This window comes from Haliotis rubra, unplaced genomic scaffold (assembly GCF_003918875.1).
Source record: "Haliotis rubra isolate DU_JTF1 unplaced genomic scaffold, ASM391887v1 Scf429, whole genome shotgun sequence".
Classification (NCBI taxonomy): Eukaryota; Metazoa; Mollusca; class Gastropoda; order Lepetellida; family Haliotidae; genus Haliotis; species Haliotis rubra.
The window spans coordinates 442945-463190 of NW_025767112.1; the positions used below are offsets into that span (position 1 = coordinate 442945).

The 20246-nt window shown below is 38.4% G+C and overlaps 1 protein-coding gene across 1 annotated transcript in view; it reads right to left on the bottom strand.

Annotated features, from left to right (window-relative positions):
* Positions 1-512: 512 nt before the first annotated feature.
* The window catches only part of LOC124288900 (TBC1 domain family member 10B-like), a 58010-nt gene continuing 38276 nt past the window's right edge, over positions 513-20246 (bottom strand). The window contains exons 5-9 of the mRNA XM_046725488.1: positions 15223-15403; positions 10769-10843; positions 7356-7470; positions 4994-5148; positions 513-2063 (exon numbers count right to left, since the gene is read on the bottom strand). Of these exons, the coding sequence (XP_046581444.1) occupies positions 1947-2063; positions 4994-5148; positions 7356-7470; positions 10769-10843; positions 15223-15403 (643 nt within the window). The 3' untranslated portion in view covers positions 513-1946. The remainder of the gene's footprint in view (positions 2064-4993; positions 5149-7355; positions 7471-10768; positions 10844-15222; positions 15404-20246) is intronic.

The following is a 20246-nucleotide window of genomic DNA, read 5'->3' on the forward strand; positions in this document are numbered from 1 at the left end:
TAATGCTCAAGCAAAAGAAGGAATTTAATATCTGAGTTGAAACTACTGATCAAATTCCTATACATTCTTGTATACACAGTGATGGGGAATTTATTCATTATTATCAATCTTCATGAAAAACATCAATCTGCAACCATATAAATATACAAAACTGTTTGACATCATTTGTCCTTGCAATATTATAGCACTACATTCCAGTTATCTTTTAGTTTCAGACATGATGTTTCACAAGCTGCATCAACTCTGTAGATTGTGGAATGTGACAGCCTTTTACAATGTCAAATTGTTTAGGAAATCCACGGGGTGGGAATGAGCCATCAGTGAACATGTTTGAACCCTGTTTTACAACAAGTAGTTGCATCATGTAAAGGCACACCCCCAGTCGAGAGTCAAGAAAGACTGCAATATAATATTTACCAAAACAACATAGAAAACAATGACCAATCAAAATAGTGGTCAATGATTTGAAACACTGTGCTGCAACATGTAAATATTGTGTACTCTTACAAAAAGCAGAGTGTATCCTATCTGCTCCAGCAATACCAAATATACGTTATAAAACTAATCATTCAGTCATATTGCTTGTTTAAAGAGATACAATTTGTCAACAACATTAAATTCTAGCATTGTCTTGGCTGTGAATGTTTTTAAAATGACATTTGTTGATAACATACAGGATTCAACAGATTAACATATTACGAAATGGCAACAACCACACTGAACAACATACTACAGCCTGACTACATGGCTACATATCCTACATGGGTCAAATCTGGAGGCCATGTTTTCAACTGGATAACAGATGTCTGAACAGTTCTCACACCAGCATTCTAGAATACCACTGACCATGACTTAGTCATATTTTGTCAAACATCATAGTTCACCCTGACAGATACCTTTCTACACTTCCCACTAATAGTATAAAGCAAAAGAAAGAGTAAGAAACTAATAGCAAATTAGCAATAAATAATCAATAAATAATACACAACTTATTTGTATTTACAATTTATAGAAGGTCCAGTCAAAGATTGGGATAAACAGTATATGAGAGCTAATATCTTCATTAGGTTTTGGAGAGGTTTATTAAAATAGTTACTTTGGCTGTCATACTCCTTAACTGGCAATCAGAACCAAACCTCCTGAACAGATGAACAGATTCAGTTGTCAGTAGTAGTGATAACAAGCATACCATGTTTAAGCTTCAGTCGCCCATGTTTCATTGTGAACATGTTTAAGCTGATAGTACCAATGCTGGATATCCATAACATATAAGCTCAATGACTTTCAATCAGTGGAGCTAAAAGTACAATCTTTAGTCATATGAAACTTCTAGAACCATTGATCACAAGCCCAACTTCACAGTCTGAGCAAGATAAAATACCCTGTCTGAAAGATTTCTCTGTAGAGAATTAAAAGGCAGATACCAAGACCTGAAAAAGAGAACTAGAAATGTCTTTGAAGTAAGTCTTGGAAAACGAACAAAACTTGGATCCTGTTTCATTTGGTGTATCAGCCCGTTTGTCACAACCTGTTCACATGGAATGTCAGCATACATGAGGTAAAGCACTGGCCAATATCATATGAAACACTTAGTATCTTGCATCTTGCAGGATCTAATATGTTTCCTCTCTCCTTGCTTGTTGTCAATACACCAATCCTCTATAAGCACTGACTGTAAGCAAGTGTCAGTGGGTGATGATTCTACAACTCACAGCAAGACTACCCCCACTGAGGTCCGTATTGTGCTCTTCTGACAGAAATCTTAATAATGCCAAGCATATGTGTGGACATGCATCTGTCATTACCTAGGCAACAAACATTTAGTTATGGTGCCTGAGAACCAACTTTGGGCATGTATATCGATGGAGTGGTGAAGTAGATCCAAATACACAGCTTTTGATTTGTTCCCAGAAATACATGGAATTAACAATAATGTGGAATGATGGCTATGTCTTGTTTTTCTTGCTGGACCTGGAACCTTTCTCTTTCTCTTTGCGTCGTTTCCCTATCTGTCGTTGATGTTCCTTCTCCATATCACTCTCGTTAATATTCAGTTTAAGTGACTGGAAAACACAACATGAGAACGTATTACAAGAAAAGAAGAGGAAAATACCCTTTCTTTAAAGAAAGTCTTAGTAATCTCAGTACATTCCAAACGTATTCAATTCACGATAAATCTTTCTTAAGAAAGATCTAACAGAATTTAAATTAAATACATTTATAAACAATATTCTGAAAACAAATTTCTTCCATATTTTAAATTGAGTGATACCTATCAGGGAAAACCTATGGTCAAGTATTGCCATAGCTTCTTGTTATAAATCAGCACCTTTAACCAAGAAAGCACCTGCAAGCACTCAAATGAACATCTTCCTTTAATGTTTTTATTACATTATCAAAGCCTATTTCTATGATTCTTGTTTTAAGCAGCAGTTTGCAATGTACCAGCTATATGATGGCAATCAACCAACTCACTGATCTGACGACCAGTGAAGTACAGTGGACCCTGGTGAACTCTAAACTGGCATCACTTTGAACCATGTTAGTTTAGACAGACTTTCCCTTTGTTCCATACAGGTTTTCCCCTATGTGCAAATATTGTGACTCCATCAAGTTGAAAACTTGATGCTACATTGGATATTCAGAGATTAATCTTTCTTTTACCCAAATACAACCACCCAAATATTTAAGAAAATTTTGAGTTTGATGTATGCTACCAACCATTGCCCTTTCTTATGTATTCACAATGACCCCAAATCAATGTATACTAGGCACATAAAGAAACTGTGCATACAAAAATTTAAAATCTAAATTTATCAAACCTGTGTAGACACATAAGGATTTAAACTCAGAGATTAGTGACATGTATCCAACATGCATGCACGTGCCACGTTCCGTGACGTCAGTGGGTTCGTCCTTGAGACGTGCAATACGTTGTTGCACGTGCATTCCGGGAAAGAGAAACAGAGCAAATGAATGCCACACAATACTGTCACATTGGAAAGCTCAACCCCTGCCCTTGCGATCGTTCCAAAAATTAAACGGCTATTGAAGCGCATAGCATGCCAAGGCTCACGTCTGCACAACGTCATGAGGCCATTGGGATGGTCCATGGGGGAATGTCTCAACGACAAGTGGCTGCATATTTCCACTGCCACCGAACACCATTTCTGCACTGGTGAGACGCTACCAGAACACAAATGACGCCATCGATCGGCCACGCTCTGGACGCCCACGTAACAACGCCAAGACAGGACATATGGATAAGGGTGACCCATCTTCGCCACAGGTTTCAGACTGCAGTGATGACTGCCCGAACCATCCCAGGACTTCGCCAGATCCACCCCAACACAGTTCGACAACGTTTACGCCATCACGGGATCAGACCATGACGCCCCGCCATACGGCCTATCCTGACACAACGCCATCGACAAGCTCGCCAAATGTGGTGCCGAAATCATGTCCGCAGACCCTTGTTTTGGAGGAGAAATGTTGTTTTTACAGATGAGTCCAGGTTTAACATTTCCCATAGTGATGGACGTCAACGTGCCTATAGATGCGTGGGAGAACGTTATGCACAGGCCTGTGTCTTGGAGAGGAATCGCTTTGGTGGTGGTTCCGTGATGCTTTGGGGTGGAATAACAGCATGCCAAAGAACTCCTTTGGTGATTGTTCAGGGCAACTTAACTGGTGTGGGCTACAGGGATCAGATTCTTCGACCTGTGGCAATTCCTTTCTGCAACGCCATGGCCCTGGGTTAACATTCCAACAGGACAATGCCCGCCCACATACGGCAAGGGTTGCTATGGATTTCTTGCAATACCACAACGTTGACTTACTGCCTTGGCCTGCAAATTCACCGGATCTCTCCCCGATAGAGCATGTTTGGGACGACATGGATCGGACGCTCTACGCCGTCTTCCTCATCCGCCAGATATCGCCCTTGACCTTGCAACAGAACTTGAGAGAATCTGGCGTGACATCACACAAGCCTTCCTTGCACGTTTGATAGGCTCTATGCGTCGTCGATGCACTGCTGTTCTCAATGCCGATGGTGGACATACCCGTTATTGAGCTTGTGACATGGTCGTTTGACCCCTGTCCCGCTTGTGGACTCGTGACGTCATTGTGATTGACTTTTCAATTGAAATTCTCCCGACTCGTTATGGTCTCATGATCCCTCCATTAAAGTTTATATGTACCTTTGACATTGTTATCGTACTTATCAATTGGGATAATATTTTGACAATGCACAGTTTCTTTATGTGGCTAGTATATTTATATTTCCTGGCACCTTAATAAAACATAACAGTGACTGACCTTCATCAACGGTTGCTTCACTTCTGAGGTGGAGAGAGGAGGAGGAGAGACACATTTTGTTCTGGGGAGGGGTCATAAATTTTAGGGGTGGGGTGGGGTGGGGGTGAAATTCACATTGTACAGGCTTGTCCATAAAAATCATCATCACCTCCCTAGAAATAAATCATGACCAGTCCCTTAGATTTGATAGCCCCAGTATTAACATCTGAAAGTCAAGCTGATCACTTGTGGGTTCCAAAGTCAATCAAGTGATGTCATTTGTACAAATATCATAGCTCTACACTAAATGCCTTTTCAAGTCAAAACCTTAAATAGCAAGAACTTTTAAGGCCTGTAATTCCCATGGATATGCAAACTACATTAAACACTAAAATCTGTACTCTAAAGCAAAACAACCTGTGAAGATCCGGGTTAGAATTGGTCTTTAGCAACCCATGCTTGTCGTAAGAGGTGACTAACAGGATCGGGTGGTCAGGCTCGCTGACTTGGTTGACAAATAGCATCGTATTCCAATTGTATAGATTGATGCTCATGCTGTTGATGACTGGATTGTCTGGTGCAGACTTGATTATTTCCAGACTGCCACCATATAGCTGGAATATTGCTGAGTGCTGCTTAAAACAACAACCAACCAACTAAAGATATCAACATTTACACCAATTGAAAGTCTTACCTCTCTAGCCAGTGTTTCTTCATCAAATGCATCCATTGGAATGTTTCTGAGTTTTTCTAAAGTTTCATAGAAGGATGTACATTCAGCCAGTTTGTCACCGCCACTTAAAGTCATTTTGATGAGGACCAGGGCAATGCGGAACATCACCTTTACACCTAGCATCAAGACAAAGGCATTATTACATCAACAGTAACCAGAAACCTGCAGTAATTGTTGATACATCAATGCCTGAAAAGCAGTAATAGACAAGGTCGACTTAACCTACTTACTACTAATAACACATGGAAAAGGAAGACAAAGGATCTAGGCAGATGATGTGAGGTAACATGATGGTGGAGTCTGCGTGTAGTGATGAGATCTAATCCTATCATGGCACAATAAACGCCAGGGGTCTCTTAGCTCTGTGTATATTTGTGAGCAGACCTCACAATTGATGATTGCAAGATTCATTACCAACGAGGATCAAGAGAATATTTTATCAATCATCGATGATAAAAAAATTGGTTGAAATCTCACAATTGATGATTGCTTCATTACCAGCGAACAATCATCGAAAAAAATTGGTTAGCGTCATTTTCAGATTTTCCTATCCAGGTTGTTACTGCAGAAAAGTATAACATAATGCAACTTGCTACTTTAAAGTGATGACTAATATATCATGAACATAAACTTCCTGGAGTCTTAGAGCAATATTCAGTCATGACTTTTCAGTTAGTGGAGTGAGTTTTCTAAGAAATAAACATGTTTTCAGGCCCTGACAATAGTTCCAAAATCGTTTATGTTCGATTATGAGAAAATGTGATCGATTGCTTGGTCGTTTGGTCACTGCTACCAATCTTCGATTATTTCAATTAATCGTAACACCACTATAAGATACATCTTGCAATGTATTTGCATGTGCTGTGAGAGGTATCTCCCCTGGATTAGCATGGGTCTGCATGGTAAATGCATAGAGGCCTGAATGTGCATCTCAGATGTGTTAGGTTGAAACTTGCATATTTGTGTGAGAATGCCATCTAACAATGTTCCAGAAATATTCAACTTTCCATAAATCTGCACTTTTCAGGCAGATAAAAAGTGTTCATATCGTGACACGTTTTATGTATAAAAACTTCTTTCTTATTCTTTACACAATGTTTCAGAGCTAATTCTTGCTCCTTCATCAGGTATATAGACATGTTTACACAATGCAAGGAGGGAGAATGTACAAAGATAAAAATAGAATTAGGAAGCCAATCAGATTGGATTCATGCACAAAGATAACTATGTACATTCTCCCTCCTTGCATTGTGTATACATGTTTTAATATAAATATATACACGTTGTGTAAAGAATGAAAAAGAAGTTATCCATAAAACGTGTCATGTATTCATGTTCGTCCAACTTCTAAATGCCTATCAAAAAAAAGTGTTAAGCTATGAAGACCTCCATAGCTTGTATGACAATATGTTATAGAAAGAAGGTGAGGTAAGGTGAAAGTGGGTTTAACGTCGTGCTTGAGAATATTTCGCTCATATGACGACGTGCATGTGTGTGTATGTGTATGTGCGGCTGCTTGTACTAGCCCAGACTTAAGCTGGTTTTATAGTGCTAGCTCACTGAGATTCCATGCCACAGTGAATCATGAATACCCCACTCAGACACATTATACTGACTCCGAGCCGACCAGTCCTTGTTGTACCCATTAATGCCGAGCACCAGGCAGGGACCAACAAGTACCATATTTTAACGTCTTTTGGTATGACGCGGTCGGGGATCGAACCCGCGACCTTCTGCTCTCTGGGCGGACGCTCTAGCCACTATACCACGGAAGCGGTCTTATAGAAAAGAAGATATCAGAATGGCAAATATAATCAAACATGGAGACTATTTTGTTTCAGTGGATATCAAATTTGGCTTATATCATGTACCAGTGCATTGTGACAATCACACTGTTTTGCCAAATCTGGTATATGCAGTCTCTTGATTTGTGGCTTGTCAGCCTCAGTGGGACAGACTGTTGTCTACGTCGCCCTCACAGACAGTAACAACAACGCAAGCAGATGTGGCATAGAAACAAGTCCACAAGAAACGGGAATTACAAGGAATTAAAACAGACACCTGCTGTATACTGTTTCATTATGGTGATTGTGTATGCACTCAGGTGTTGGCTAATATGTGGACAGAGAATTCAGTTGTCTGGGCCGTTTATGTTAATGTGAGATATTATCATGGTGGATGAGTGACGTATAAATGCTTGACAGTGGCAGCAGCGATGGTGGAGTGAGTGAGTGAGTGAGTGAGTGAGAGAGAATACATTGCAGAATGATGAAACACTACCAAGTGCACCAGAAGGATTTTGGTAAAAAATGGGTTTGCAAACCTTCACACAGGAACATGTCCCATATCCGCAGAACACACGCCCAAGGTAGGTTTCGAGTAAATACACACATGAACCACTCAGTCATATACATTATAGGCTCAACTCGTTGCTTTTTCTGAAAAATATAATGGAAATAACAATGATAAATGTGTATACAATCCATAAGTTTTACTTTCAGCTTAAAGAATTTCTAATAATATTTAAATCTCAAAGACTTATTCTATTCACACAATGCATATCCACCATCTATTACTGATGATGAATAGAAACAAATTTAGACAGTGTGCAATTTTGTTGTTTTCTTTCAGTACCTGCACTGGGTGCTACCTGCCTTATAAGTTTGGCTGCACCATCAAAATTTCGGTTGCACTATAAAATAATGTCACTGGTTGTTAAAACATAACATAAATACTTGTTAAGCCATTTTCAAAATAAGTGATAATGATAAATTAGTGATAAATGGTGAATGATTCTGTTTCAATTTTGTAGCACCCATATCAAATCTCAATTATATGAATATTTATTTGACTGATTCCATCACTGGAGTTTTGTTTACGCTTATCACAACTGGATTTATTAGGCACCAACATTATTGGCAGACGTGAGACTAAGGTGCTTCCTCAGTTGATTTATTGCTTGCCCCTGCTGAGAATAACTATTTCAGAGAAGATTGTTTCTTCATACTCTGGATACTTTCCATTCAGTAACTTATTTTTTGGAAAGTTTGGTCCAGCTTAGATCTACATATCGCCTTATTATTCCTGCAGTTGAAAAGTCAAGGAACCATTATTGAAGACGTATAGCACAGTGACCCCTGCCATTAAACATCAGTTCATTGTTTGCTCATAACACCAGGTCCACACTTACTCCCACGACAACAAACACATACAAGAATCTGATACGTAACTGATTTATGAGTACACAAATGTTTCTGCTTGTTACAAGTCATGAGAGAGAAATATATTACTTCCAGTAACTTACTTCACAATAAAAACACACGATGACAGCTACAAGATGTTGGAGGATTTATTGTTACCTGCAACCCGTTACTAAAGGTAACTGAACTGTATGTGTCTATATATATTCTACTGTATTGTCTGTGTTAATATATACTCTTAAAAAAAAGGAAACTTGACATGCTGTTTTGGAGTTTATTTACTGAGTGCATGCATATAACTGATTCAAACATGACATCATTGCTCAATTATAGTAAAATCATCACTTTACAAATTTCCAAACCCTGATTATCCAGAAATGTTTGGTAAAACCACAGAGGGCTTTTAAAGCCGCTTAGTCAGAGTAAAATGTCAGTATCTGGTGTGATTTCCATCAGCATCGATAACAGCTTGGCAGCAGCAGCCCACAGAACAAAGGAGATGCTGAATGCTGTCTTGAGGAATGTCTTGATACTCTTGCTGAAGTGCTGCATGCAGTTCTTGTAGTGTCTGAGGTGGCAGATTACGCTGGCGTAAAGAGTCGATCAAGATTATCCCATACATGTTCAATGGGGGACAAATCGGGTGATCGAGAAGGCCATGGTAAAACCTGAACGTTGTTTTGCTGGAGGAAGTCCTGGGAAACGTGCAACGTGAGGTCGAGCAATGTCATGCTGGAAAGATCCACCATTGACGTTGATGAAGGGAATGGAGTGACGTTGCAAAATCTCGTCTCTATGGTGAACCCCATTCAATGCACCTACCACGTGCACAAGAGCTGTCCGGCCACTATGATGGATCCCTGCCCACACCATGACACTTCCACCACCAAATCTATCGACCTGCTGTACACAGTTATCGGCGTAATGTTTGTTCCGACATGTATACACGTGAATGTCCATCAGCACATCTGAGAAAGGGGCAGTGGGGTAGCCTAGTGGTTAAAGCGTCCGCTCGTCACGCCAAAGACCCGGGTTCGAATCCCCACATGGGCACAATGTGTGAAGCCCATTTCTGGTGTCCCCTGCCGTGATATTGCTAAAAGCGGCGTAAAACCATACTCACTCACTCACATCTGAGAAGAAACCAAGACTCATCTGAGCCTCAATAGTGCCTGGGCTGTCTTAACGATCTGACATCATCCTGGTCAACCAGAGCGTGAGCGATCCTTCACTTTATTGGCTACCCTGTATTTTCTGACCAAACAACTGACAACTGTGTATTCTACCATGGATACGTGAAATGCCCGAATTTGATTGGTCAATCAATAAAATCAGACGGTATCAATTTGGATTGAAAATGCGTCTGATTTCAAGGCGCTTCACTGCGCACGTATACAACACTGCCGCACTACTTCAGCTTGGCCACCAACATGACTAATATCAACACAACAGATCGATGTGATGGAAATGCTGATGAAACATTTATTAAAACTCGAAAAATACAATTATACAATTTCTCCTCCACAATTATTAGGGAACCTCACTATCATAATTATTACCTTCTATTATAAAAATATTCAAACTCAATTACAATACACAACCCTAAACATAAACAAACAATATCTAACATATAAATCAGAAAACCTTATAAAAAATTAAAAATACATCCCTATCTATCCCTATTTGTGCGGCAAAACGTTCGTAAACACTTACCTACCTGGTAAATGGTATATTTGTTTCCGTTTAGAATGAGAAATTCGCAAGATAATGGTCAGACGAAACACAAAATTTAGGCCACTCATACGCCATCATGTCCTGTTGCATCGTTCAAAATGTCAAAATTGAACCACGAGAATTCCGCTCTCTGCCACCTTCCCCACAAGGCTGTCACTGCTATGTTCATACATTTTGAAAAGCTTGGCCACAATCCAGTCCAAAATGATGAGAACAATGTTCCAAGGAATCCCAAGTTAGTCGCATGTACACAAAGCAGTACTGTCACTCTTTTGTCGCATGCCGGGGTGGAGGCAGGTACGTGAAATTATGATCGACACTCGCCGGTCATAAAAATCAACAGTCTTTGATGTACATTATTATCATATGTATCTAGTGACGAGTGAGTTTGGTTTTACGCCGCTTTTAACAATATCCCAGCAATATCATGGCAGGGGACACCAGAAATGGGCATCACACATTGTACCCATGTAGGAAATCGAACCCGGGTCTTTAACCACTAACCACTAAGCTACCCCACCGCCCCCATATGTATCAAACACAAGCTGAAAATGAACAAAGTTTTGTCTACATATAGCTGGAAGATTGCTAAAAGTGGGGGTAAAACCCAGCTCACTCACTCTTTCAGTAAACCTTCCATAGGTTTATGTATATTACCTTCAAAAGTAAAAGAAAAGTATTTTGTATGAACTTTTGTGGAGTGAGGTGTAAGTATAGGAACATACAAACTGAATATTTACCAAACTGGGTTTGTATTTACAAACAAATTTACCCCAAATGAATTCCAAAGGTTTATACTCACAAGATGCTTATAAACAGCAGGAGATGTCTTCTTTAAAAGCCCAAACAATACATCACCATCTAGCTGGATTGCCTCCTGAAGTGGAAACGAATGTATGATTGAGTTCTAAGCATTGTGAATATTCATCTCAGTTGTGTGAATCCCTCGTGATGCTTACATTGACAAATGTAATCAGCACAATGTGTTACCTACCATATAACAATATGTGTACTGTCATTCCAGATGAAATATAACAACCGATATGTGCTATGTCCAAAAAATTAAAAAAACATATGAAATATGCATGCAAACTTTGTACATCTAACCACAATTTGATCCATCTTATGCAAAAAAAAATTGAAATCAAGAAACCCATTGTTAAAACAATGAGATCACTACAAATATAAAATGGTGTTTTGCATTAGTGACTATGAAAAAGTTATATATGTTCAGAAAATTACAACACATGAAACCAGAAACCATATAATAAATAATGATGAAACTATTAGATGTGAAGTTTAAGTTGAGAAACAGTTGAGTGACAATAACCTTCTCACTGGTTATAGGCACAAACCAAAAGGTGATGTGGTACTGATGTGGTACTGATGTGGTACTGATGTGCCTCACTGCTTAACTAGTACTTTTAGCCAACTCAATGTTCACAAAGTCTGTGGCTCTGAAAATGTATCTGGTGCTGAGAACAGCTGTGTTGAATTCTTAAAACAAGTTTCAAAATTTATGCTTACAATAATTCAATCCTTCTTTGATGGCAGAATAAAAAACTGTTACTTGACAAGCTTGGACACATATTACACCCACTTCAGTTTGCCAACAGACCAGGTCAAGGGCCTTGCAGGTCAATTTGCATCTGTCCCTCTTGCAACTATATTAACGACGACTATAAAATTACTAGACATTATTTATTGAATAAATTCTTTTTTCAACAGACCAGAGGTAATTTTGGTAAATGGGATTCCTCCACAGTAGTAATGACAGTAATCTGCTAATTTTCTTTCACCAATTATATTTATCATTTATACAAATGTATACAAAACATTGGGAGTACTTCTGCCTTCTGTTTTACAATTAAGTTTGATGATGATGCAGCAAACACCTTATTAGAGATTCAGAAATTAATAATATAAAAGAAATGACTGATTTTACTACATGGTATACATGGCACAGATCTAATCTATATGATAGGCCAGGAGAGACTGGATTTTATTCACTGTTTGAGTCATTTTACCGAAGATAAAACTCCAAAGGAATTACTTCACAAAACATATTTTAACATCATTTTAACTTTTATTATCTTTAATGGAACTCATGATAAAAACAAAAATATTCTGAAATATCAAAACCGTTCATAATACCATTGTCATATGACAGCAGAGGGCATGGAACAATCCAGGGGGAAATGGTTATGAAGACGTAAATCAAATCAGCTGGAGGGCTGGCTCCATTGTTCCAAGTCTAACTGAGAAGTATAATTAGTACACCCAAATAATTTGCATTTATCAGTACTTCCCACACTTACAAGCTGAACCAAATACACAACCAGGCATTCAAGTGACTAGGTATTCTTTCTTCCTGATAATGGACAAAGTTGGCTACCATGCTGTCATCAAGCAACTCTTAACTGAAAGGGCTAACTCCACTCATCCATGTAGGCAGGGTGGTGCCCAACATTATAGCATGATGCTCCCTTCTTTGTCAATGTTAGGGGTAAGCAGCAGAAACTTGAGAGAAGAAGAGATAGACTTGATTCAAGATCAGGGAGGCAATACAGTCGGCATCTCTCATTTTTAAACCATGGAAGAATCTTGTGTTCACCACCATCAGCCAGACACTCAACAGCAGTTAAAGCAGTGGAAACATCAGATGTCTGTTCCATCAGCTAGCGAGGTGATTCTAAATTCATCCTACTGGTGGGCCACCTCCCAAAATGTCTGACCACCAGTGGTCAAGATTAAGTTTATCTGATGAGGCAACAGAAACACTGAACTTTTAAAACAAAACACAACCAGAATGGTGTGGACCTTTGAAGGACTGATGCTAAACTCCACCATTGCAGTTTATCAACTTCACAGCTACCTGTCATAGATGTGCTTCAGAGTAGTGAAGGACCAAAGCCTTAAAACTCATGAAAGTCATGCTGCTGAATATGGTGTCCAAGTACTCCACGAGACTAACAATGAATTACACATTGTGCCACAACACATATCAAGTGAAAATGGCAAACATTAGTTACTATAATGGCCTTCAACTTACACATAGGTCACTAACTATTATTTTTCATCCTTGAGACATCAAAAAGGGTTTAAAAAATAGATATTGTGTATGCTACTCATTGATAGTAGGTCACTGTGACCTACTTTTGATGTACAAACAATCACTAGTCATACACAAGTTTTTAAACAGCATTATTACTACATGCATATGATTTCCCAAAATGGGAATCAAAGAATTTTAAGAGATCCAAAGTATAAAGGATTATGAAACCAGAGACCAACCATAATCAATATTTCTAATTCTGCTAGAATGAATATACTATTGTAGAACATTGTTGGAATTCATCTATACTTCAACACTGTGTCCCATGTAAGTTCTCAGAAAAATTAGTTTTCTTACGCCATATATTTTTTCCAAATGTTTACTCAAGATTCAGCCTCTGCATTCTAGCAGTTTCAGAAATGTCTACACAAGACAAATATCCATTTTGATATAGTCATGGATTATTACAGCACAATTTACAAAAATAGGCTGAGCAGTATCCATAAATACTCATAAAACACCATACAGTCTTTAGAAGCATCTCTTTGATAAACAACCGTCAAGATCCGGGTTAGAAATGGTCTTCAACAAACCATGCTTGTCACAAGAGGCGACAACTTATTCATTACAATAGGAGCTTTGTTCCAGTGTAGGTTCTAACACTGTTATCAAGCAAGTGATTCATGCAACTTTAGCAGCTTCTGAGTAAACCTCTACTCTATGCAGACACAATGCCCTAAATAAAACAAGGACACATATTTTGGCATAAGAAATACCAAATCATAACATGGCAACAGTTATAGAAAGTCTCACTGCCAACCACACATTAACATTAATTTAATTATACTATGACTGACTGACTGACTGACTGACTGAGTTTGGTGTTACACCGCTTTTAGCAATATTCCAGCAACATCACGGCGAGGGACACCAGAAATGGGCTTCACACATTGTACCCATGTGGGGATTCGAACCCGGGTCTTCGGTGTGACGAGCCAATGCTTTAACCACTAGACTACCCCACCGCCCCAATTATACTAAGAAAGAAATTGGCTGAATAATGGCCATGAGAAGTTTCAGCTTTCAGTATGCTCAAAGTAAAAGGGTAAGATGAAGGTCAAATATGAAAATATCACAAAAAAGAAACACATGTAGAGACCTACCATGTACCTACATGCACCCATTTTCATGCCATATTAAACAAAAATGACTGACATTTTAAACATAGCTGTCATGGTTTATGTTAACAGTGCTTTGTAAAGCAATTTAAAGCCAGGTACAATATTTCATGACAAGGAAACAGGATAATGACTATCCCCTGTCACAGTGCACATCAGAATTGTTTGTTCATATAGTACAGAGTACATTAACCACTAACATGAAGACCTTAGGCAAGAAAAGGGTCGTTTTATATCATCAGAATCTTTTTTGGTCAAATTCTCCCCATTTCATGCAGTTTGCACTTAGTTGAAAATCATGGAGCAAGGGCCATAACTCTGTAAAAGATAAATAAATAAATTTTCAGACACTGATTTTTACATCATGACGGTTATATCAGAGTGTAATATTTCAGTTCCCATTGAGAAGCAGGTAGGTGGACAGAAAGACACTGAGTTGGCTGTACCTGCTGTGGGTACAAAATGTCCAACTATGAACAGTTTCACTGAAACCCTTGCACAAATTACTTAGATACACATAAATAATCTGATCTTGCATCCACTGAAATTGACTGAAGCTGTATCTTTACTCACTTCCAAAAGTCACAAGGAATGCATGCTTAGAAGGAAATGTGAACACAGGCAAAATGTGTAGTGAAACATGAGACTAACTGTGCACCTGGGTAATCCTGCAGGTACTCCAGTCCTACTTTGGAACAACCTGACCCTGGTACCTGAGTTACCCATCCCACTTTTACAATATGTATGGAAATTTCATTATCTTTTGTACAAATATGGCAACGTCCCATCCATATAGAGATTTTTGAAGGTGAGTTGACAGGTCAATGCATCAAAACCATTTCCCAAGGCTAATTATGAGAGGTACATAGCATGACGAATACAGCATGATTTTATGGTCAAAGTTTGGTGGCAGCAGTGCTCAAATTCAGACAAAACTTCAGGGCATTATAACTTACAAAGGGCTCTTAATTCTGATGAAATTTCGGTTGTAGGTATAATATGTGATATTGACCATGAACTCACTAGGCCCGGACTGTAGTATCCAGGAAGATATTTTTCACATATGGCCACCAGGCACCAGAAGGCCTGTTCTGCTGGCATGTGCATCAGAAGTACTGCAGCTATTGGAGCATGGGCCTGGCAATATCCCTCAGCTGGATTGTAGATTGTGTATGCCTTCAATACAAGAAATAGATCCTCTTGTCTAAAAAAGAAAAAATATAGATCAATGAGGATCTGTAGCACAGATCATAAAATGGCAGTTTTTGCAGGGCCATGCTTCAATCTTGCAGATACAGTTGCTGAGATCAATTTGGAACATGGTGTTCAAACTGTATAGAATGTAACTAAAACATCCTGAAATATAGTTGCAATCAACTGTCACAAAGAAGAAAATCTCTTGGACCCATTCCCAACTGTGGCTGTGTTTTACCTGGATGTACATGGATATTGAATTTCAGATGATATATTACCTCAATATTTATGATTTTTGTCTTTGCCAACTGGATAGATGTGTGCTTTTCCAGCAGACAAATGTAGCATGAACAGTTTTAACTTCCTTGACACAGGAGGATTTTTATCTTTTCAAGAGATAAATGCATAAATGCATATATGAATGTAGGTGAGTAAGCTCATGGTATTTATGTTAAAGGTCACATAAACCCTAGGGGGTACAAATACATAAATCACTAACTGGCATCGTTATAAATGAAACCCCGTCATTAAAACTACTCATTTCGACCTTTAATTGACTTAAATCGACCTTTTTGACAACAATGCCCAATTCTCACCCAGCTGACGAAATTTCAACCAATCAGAATGCTGGCCTCTGTGGCGTCATATGAGGAATAGCTTTGAGGGCCGATGCAGAATTCATGTACATTTTAGGGGGTAAATTATCTTGTTTACAGGCTTATATAAACCTGAAATCGTGACAATTGTTGTGGAAAATGAAAGCTATATGTTCTCACAATCTACTGTCATTTAATTTTGTCTCCTGCTTTGCCTAGTTTCCGAGTTACAACTTGTTTTCATAGACGATTCTGTCAAAATCGATTGGTGTCGTTAGGCCCTATTTGTATAATGACTTATCCAAATTGATCCCATTTCTGTGTTTTTTACCTCGATGATGTCATGTAAAAATCTGTTTGTATTCTCAAAACAGTGTTGGCCCATACGTTTTCACATGCAATACAGCAATTAATACTCCCTTGTTGTAACCCGTGTTAGGTGGTATAAACCTACACATGTTATTTGTCATCATTCACTTGATGGTCAGTTAATGAATTTATAACAGGTATAATTAGTGGTAACACACTTAGATTACCCGACAAAGGTTCCCATTTGGCATTTCTTGTGTCTGGAGTAAATATTCAACATTATAAACATCGATCAAAGGATTAACCGATAACCGCTGATTGATTAATTACTTTTATCTTACATGGCGGGATTGTCAAAGGTAGTGTTTATGTATGTAGATTTACTATATATGAATACACTCTGTCGCATTAATGCGATTGTCATGCGTAATAACAACGTACTTCTTTCAAAGGATTAACCGGCAATACATTGATTGATTGCCCATTATTGGCTAACTAAATTACTGTTTTTAAAGAAAGGCGGACATTCGCCAATTACGTTTCTGCCAGGTGTGCTATCTTGGGTGACCAATGAGACTATACACCAATACCTGAAAAGATTTATCACTTTTCGGTATATTAAACTGTTAAAAGACACATCATTTTGGAACAGTTTTGTGGATATTGATGGATACATTCCTCGAACAAGGTAATGGCCTGATATTGTTTAATCTGTTTTAATTTTAATATTTGCATTTTGTTTTTATTCATTTGTCAAGTAGCATTCAACAGAATCATTGTTTTAAGCCATGAAGTGTAATGAGACAGACAACATGCACTAGAATTATTAATGCTTGAATTATGATTCACATTGGCAAACTATAAAATGTCTAGATATTACAGTTCTGTTATAAATTCACTATAAGTATCAGTAGATCGTCTGCTTTTTTTTTAGTTTTAAAATGCATACAAGTGTGATAATAAACTACTTAGGATTATAAGACCAAATATAAAAGACGCACATTGACTAGTATCTACATACTGGTGAGTGGGTATTAACCATGGGAATGTAGCAAGAAATTTACAGTATTGTGACCGACCCCACCTGCGCTTCCGTGGAAGAAATCGTTATGTTATGAGTTGTGTCATGCAAAATCCGTTTGGTCATGATTCCAATACATATTTAAACGAGTAGAAAGTAGTCTTGATTTTCTAACTTGATGAAAACAAACTATAATCTCATTAATTCTAACAGATTTTTTATTTTTAAAAATAACCCTGTCGGAACTTCCGCCAGTCTGAGGATAAATGGTATTTAGGTTTGTTTTCACCGAGTTCTAAAATCAAAACTACTTTCTACTGGTAGTAAAATATGTATTTTATTGATGGACAATAGGTTTTGCATGACATATAATATATCATAACAATTTCTCTCGTGGCAGCGAGGTGGGTGTCAATATAATACTACTTACAATATTATTGTTTGCCGACCACAACCTCACTTCGAGGAAGAAATCGTTATGTTACAAGTTGTGTCATAGAAAATCTTTTATGGTCATCAATCATATGCATATTTTACTACAAATAAGTAGTGATTCTTTAACTTCCGTGAAGCGTTTTAAACACAAGTAAAAAACTAGATATTACGAACTCGCGCGGGTCCTGTGGAAATCTGTGCATGGGGACACATAAAGCATGGCGACCCGATTCGGTAATGTCGTCGTTGATGTCGAAATCATCAAAATAATGAAAATGGTTCCTCATAAATATGGTACTTGTGAATATGAAGAATCAATGGGTGTCATGCATGAGTTCACTTCCTATTTAATGACAATATTTTCAGTCTGGGAAGTCATAATTCTAATTATCTACAATTGTAAAACATTCAGTCAATTCCTCCAGGTGTGTTCATAAGTTAGGTGCACGTCTGGCTTAATTGCCTTCCATTTCAGTTAATCAAGGGCTATGTTTTCATTACATTGAGCTTTTATGACAGCCAGCTTAGTTTTCAAAATAGATTATTTACTTTGCTGCCAGTGATGACATGAACAAACAATGTGACAATGATACTGATATGCTTTTACATTTGGAGAATGAGTGAGTATTCATTTTAATGCTAACAGATGGTGAGAAACACTGGTAATTAAGAAAGATGCATAAAAAACATGAGCTCACACTGACACCAAAGCAATTTGAAAATGGATTTTTCTTCAAGGCTGTCATTTTCAAACACAAGAATTTTTCAAGGCAACTGTTAGGAATCATCCAGGGAAAAAGAACCCATAATTATCATTGGTAACAATATGGAGAATCCTTGCAAAGGCCAGAGAAACCTCACTTTTTCATCACCCTGCCAACTTCATCACCCAGAGACAAAAGAACAGAGATGGTATCCTTGTGATGTCCTTGCAAGATATAACCAGTCTCCTGCTGTGGTCTCCATCTTCTGTGAACTTATGTAACACTGGGATAGAGCATTATTGGACAATGTGGCTGATCTTGGTGATCCACTGACCGAGGCTTGCAATAATGTGGCTTATGCCAGAGGTTCAAGAGGTTCTGCTAACAATGCTGAGAGAACCACTGAGAGATTCCTCTTGGAGAAAGTCCTTTGGGTTCTGACATCTTTCATAAGAAACGCTGTCATAGAAGGCTGATCAGTGACAGACAATACATCCAAATGAAGAACAGTGTAAGGCCCTTCAATGCTACCATGTCAGAGCTTTTTGTCTTGACTCAGAGATACAAAGTGTGCTACCATGGTCAGATGGAAAGTGGTTATGAAAGATGTCTGGCTTGGGTTGACAAAACAAAATCTTGTCTCGGTGGAAGCTGGATTGGTTCTGTCATGATTACAGGTAGTAAACTTTAGTAAATTCTTTGCATGGTCATAGAGGAGGCATGAAAATGATGATAGTCTCTATTTGCCTCATCACCTTGTCGGGAAGAGACCATGAAGTTAATGGGTTGGCAAACATGCCAGTCCAATCCATGGATATAGTGTCTACTTTAAGTGCCATAGGATCTGGTACTGAATTGATATTGATAAGCACAAATTGGAATACTTCAAAATGAAATGACCATTCTGTTGTCAATATTGTCTGTTGGCAAGGAAGGCTGTGCGTTGAAATACAAGAGAAGAATATTGGTGGAAGAACAGCTTGTATCCTTTGATACTATGTTGAGGATCCAGGCAATGGATGTTATCTGCTTCCAGTTTGAGATGTATGACAGAATACGACCTCATCTTGGATCCTGGGTTGAAAAACTAGTCTCAACAACATGTAAAGCCATGTCCATAGGACTGAATGTATTGGTATGAGAAGTTGCTGACGCAGAATCCCCGGTCAGCATGACTTCCGGTCAGGGTGTTCCTCATGCCTTGTCCTTGACGCTAAAAGTCAGATTTGAATGGAAAACCTGTAAGGAGTCCTTCTTTACTAGAATTTTATTCTTTCAAACTGGCTTTTTGGGACTCTATTTGTGAAGAAAGAATATCAAGGCCTCTTAGAAGAGAGAGATAAAGTGTGGGCCTTAGCAGTGTAGGAAAGATAGCCCATCCCAACGTCCGAGACGGGTGAATTTTGTGGAGGACGGGTTAAAAAAATATCTAGTCCGTCCTCATGTCGGGTCAATTTTAGCAAACCAATGACATATATATAATGATTATAACCTTTTTGAATATTTACTGCCGAAGGTGTTTTATTTATATTTGGAGGACAGGCTAGATTTTGGCAGGACTGGTAAAAAAATTGACCTGCCAGTCCTGTGGACAGGCTAGATTTTCTACATCTTTCCTACACTGGCCTTAGCCAATAAGTTGATCATGGAGACCTGAAACCTCCTCTATGATCTTCCTGAGTTTAGCCTAAAACACCTTGGCTGCTGTCAATGTATGAGACATTAACTCTCTTTTGGTATGGTTCATCCCAGCCTCTCAAGATGTGAGAAGACATCCATATCTGTTTA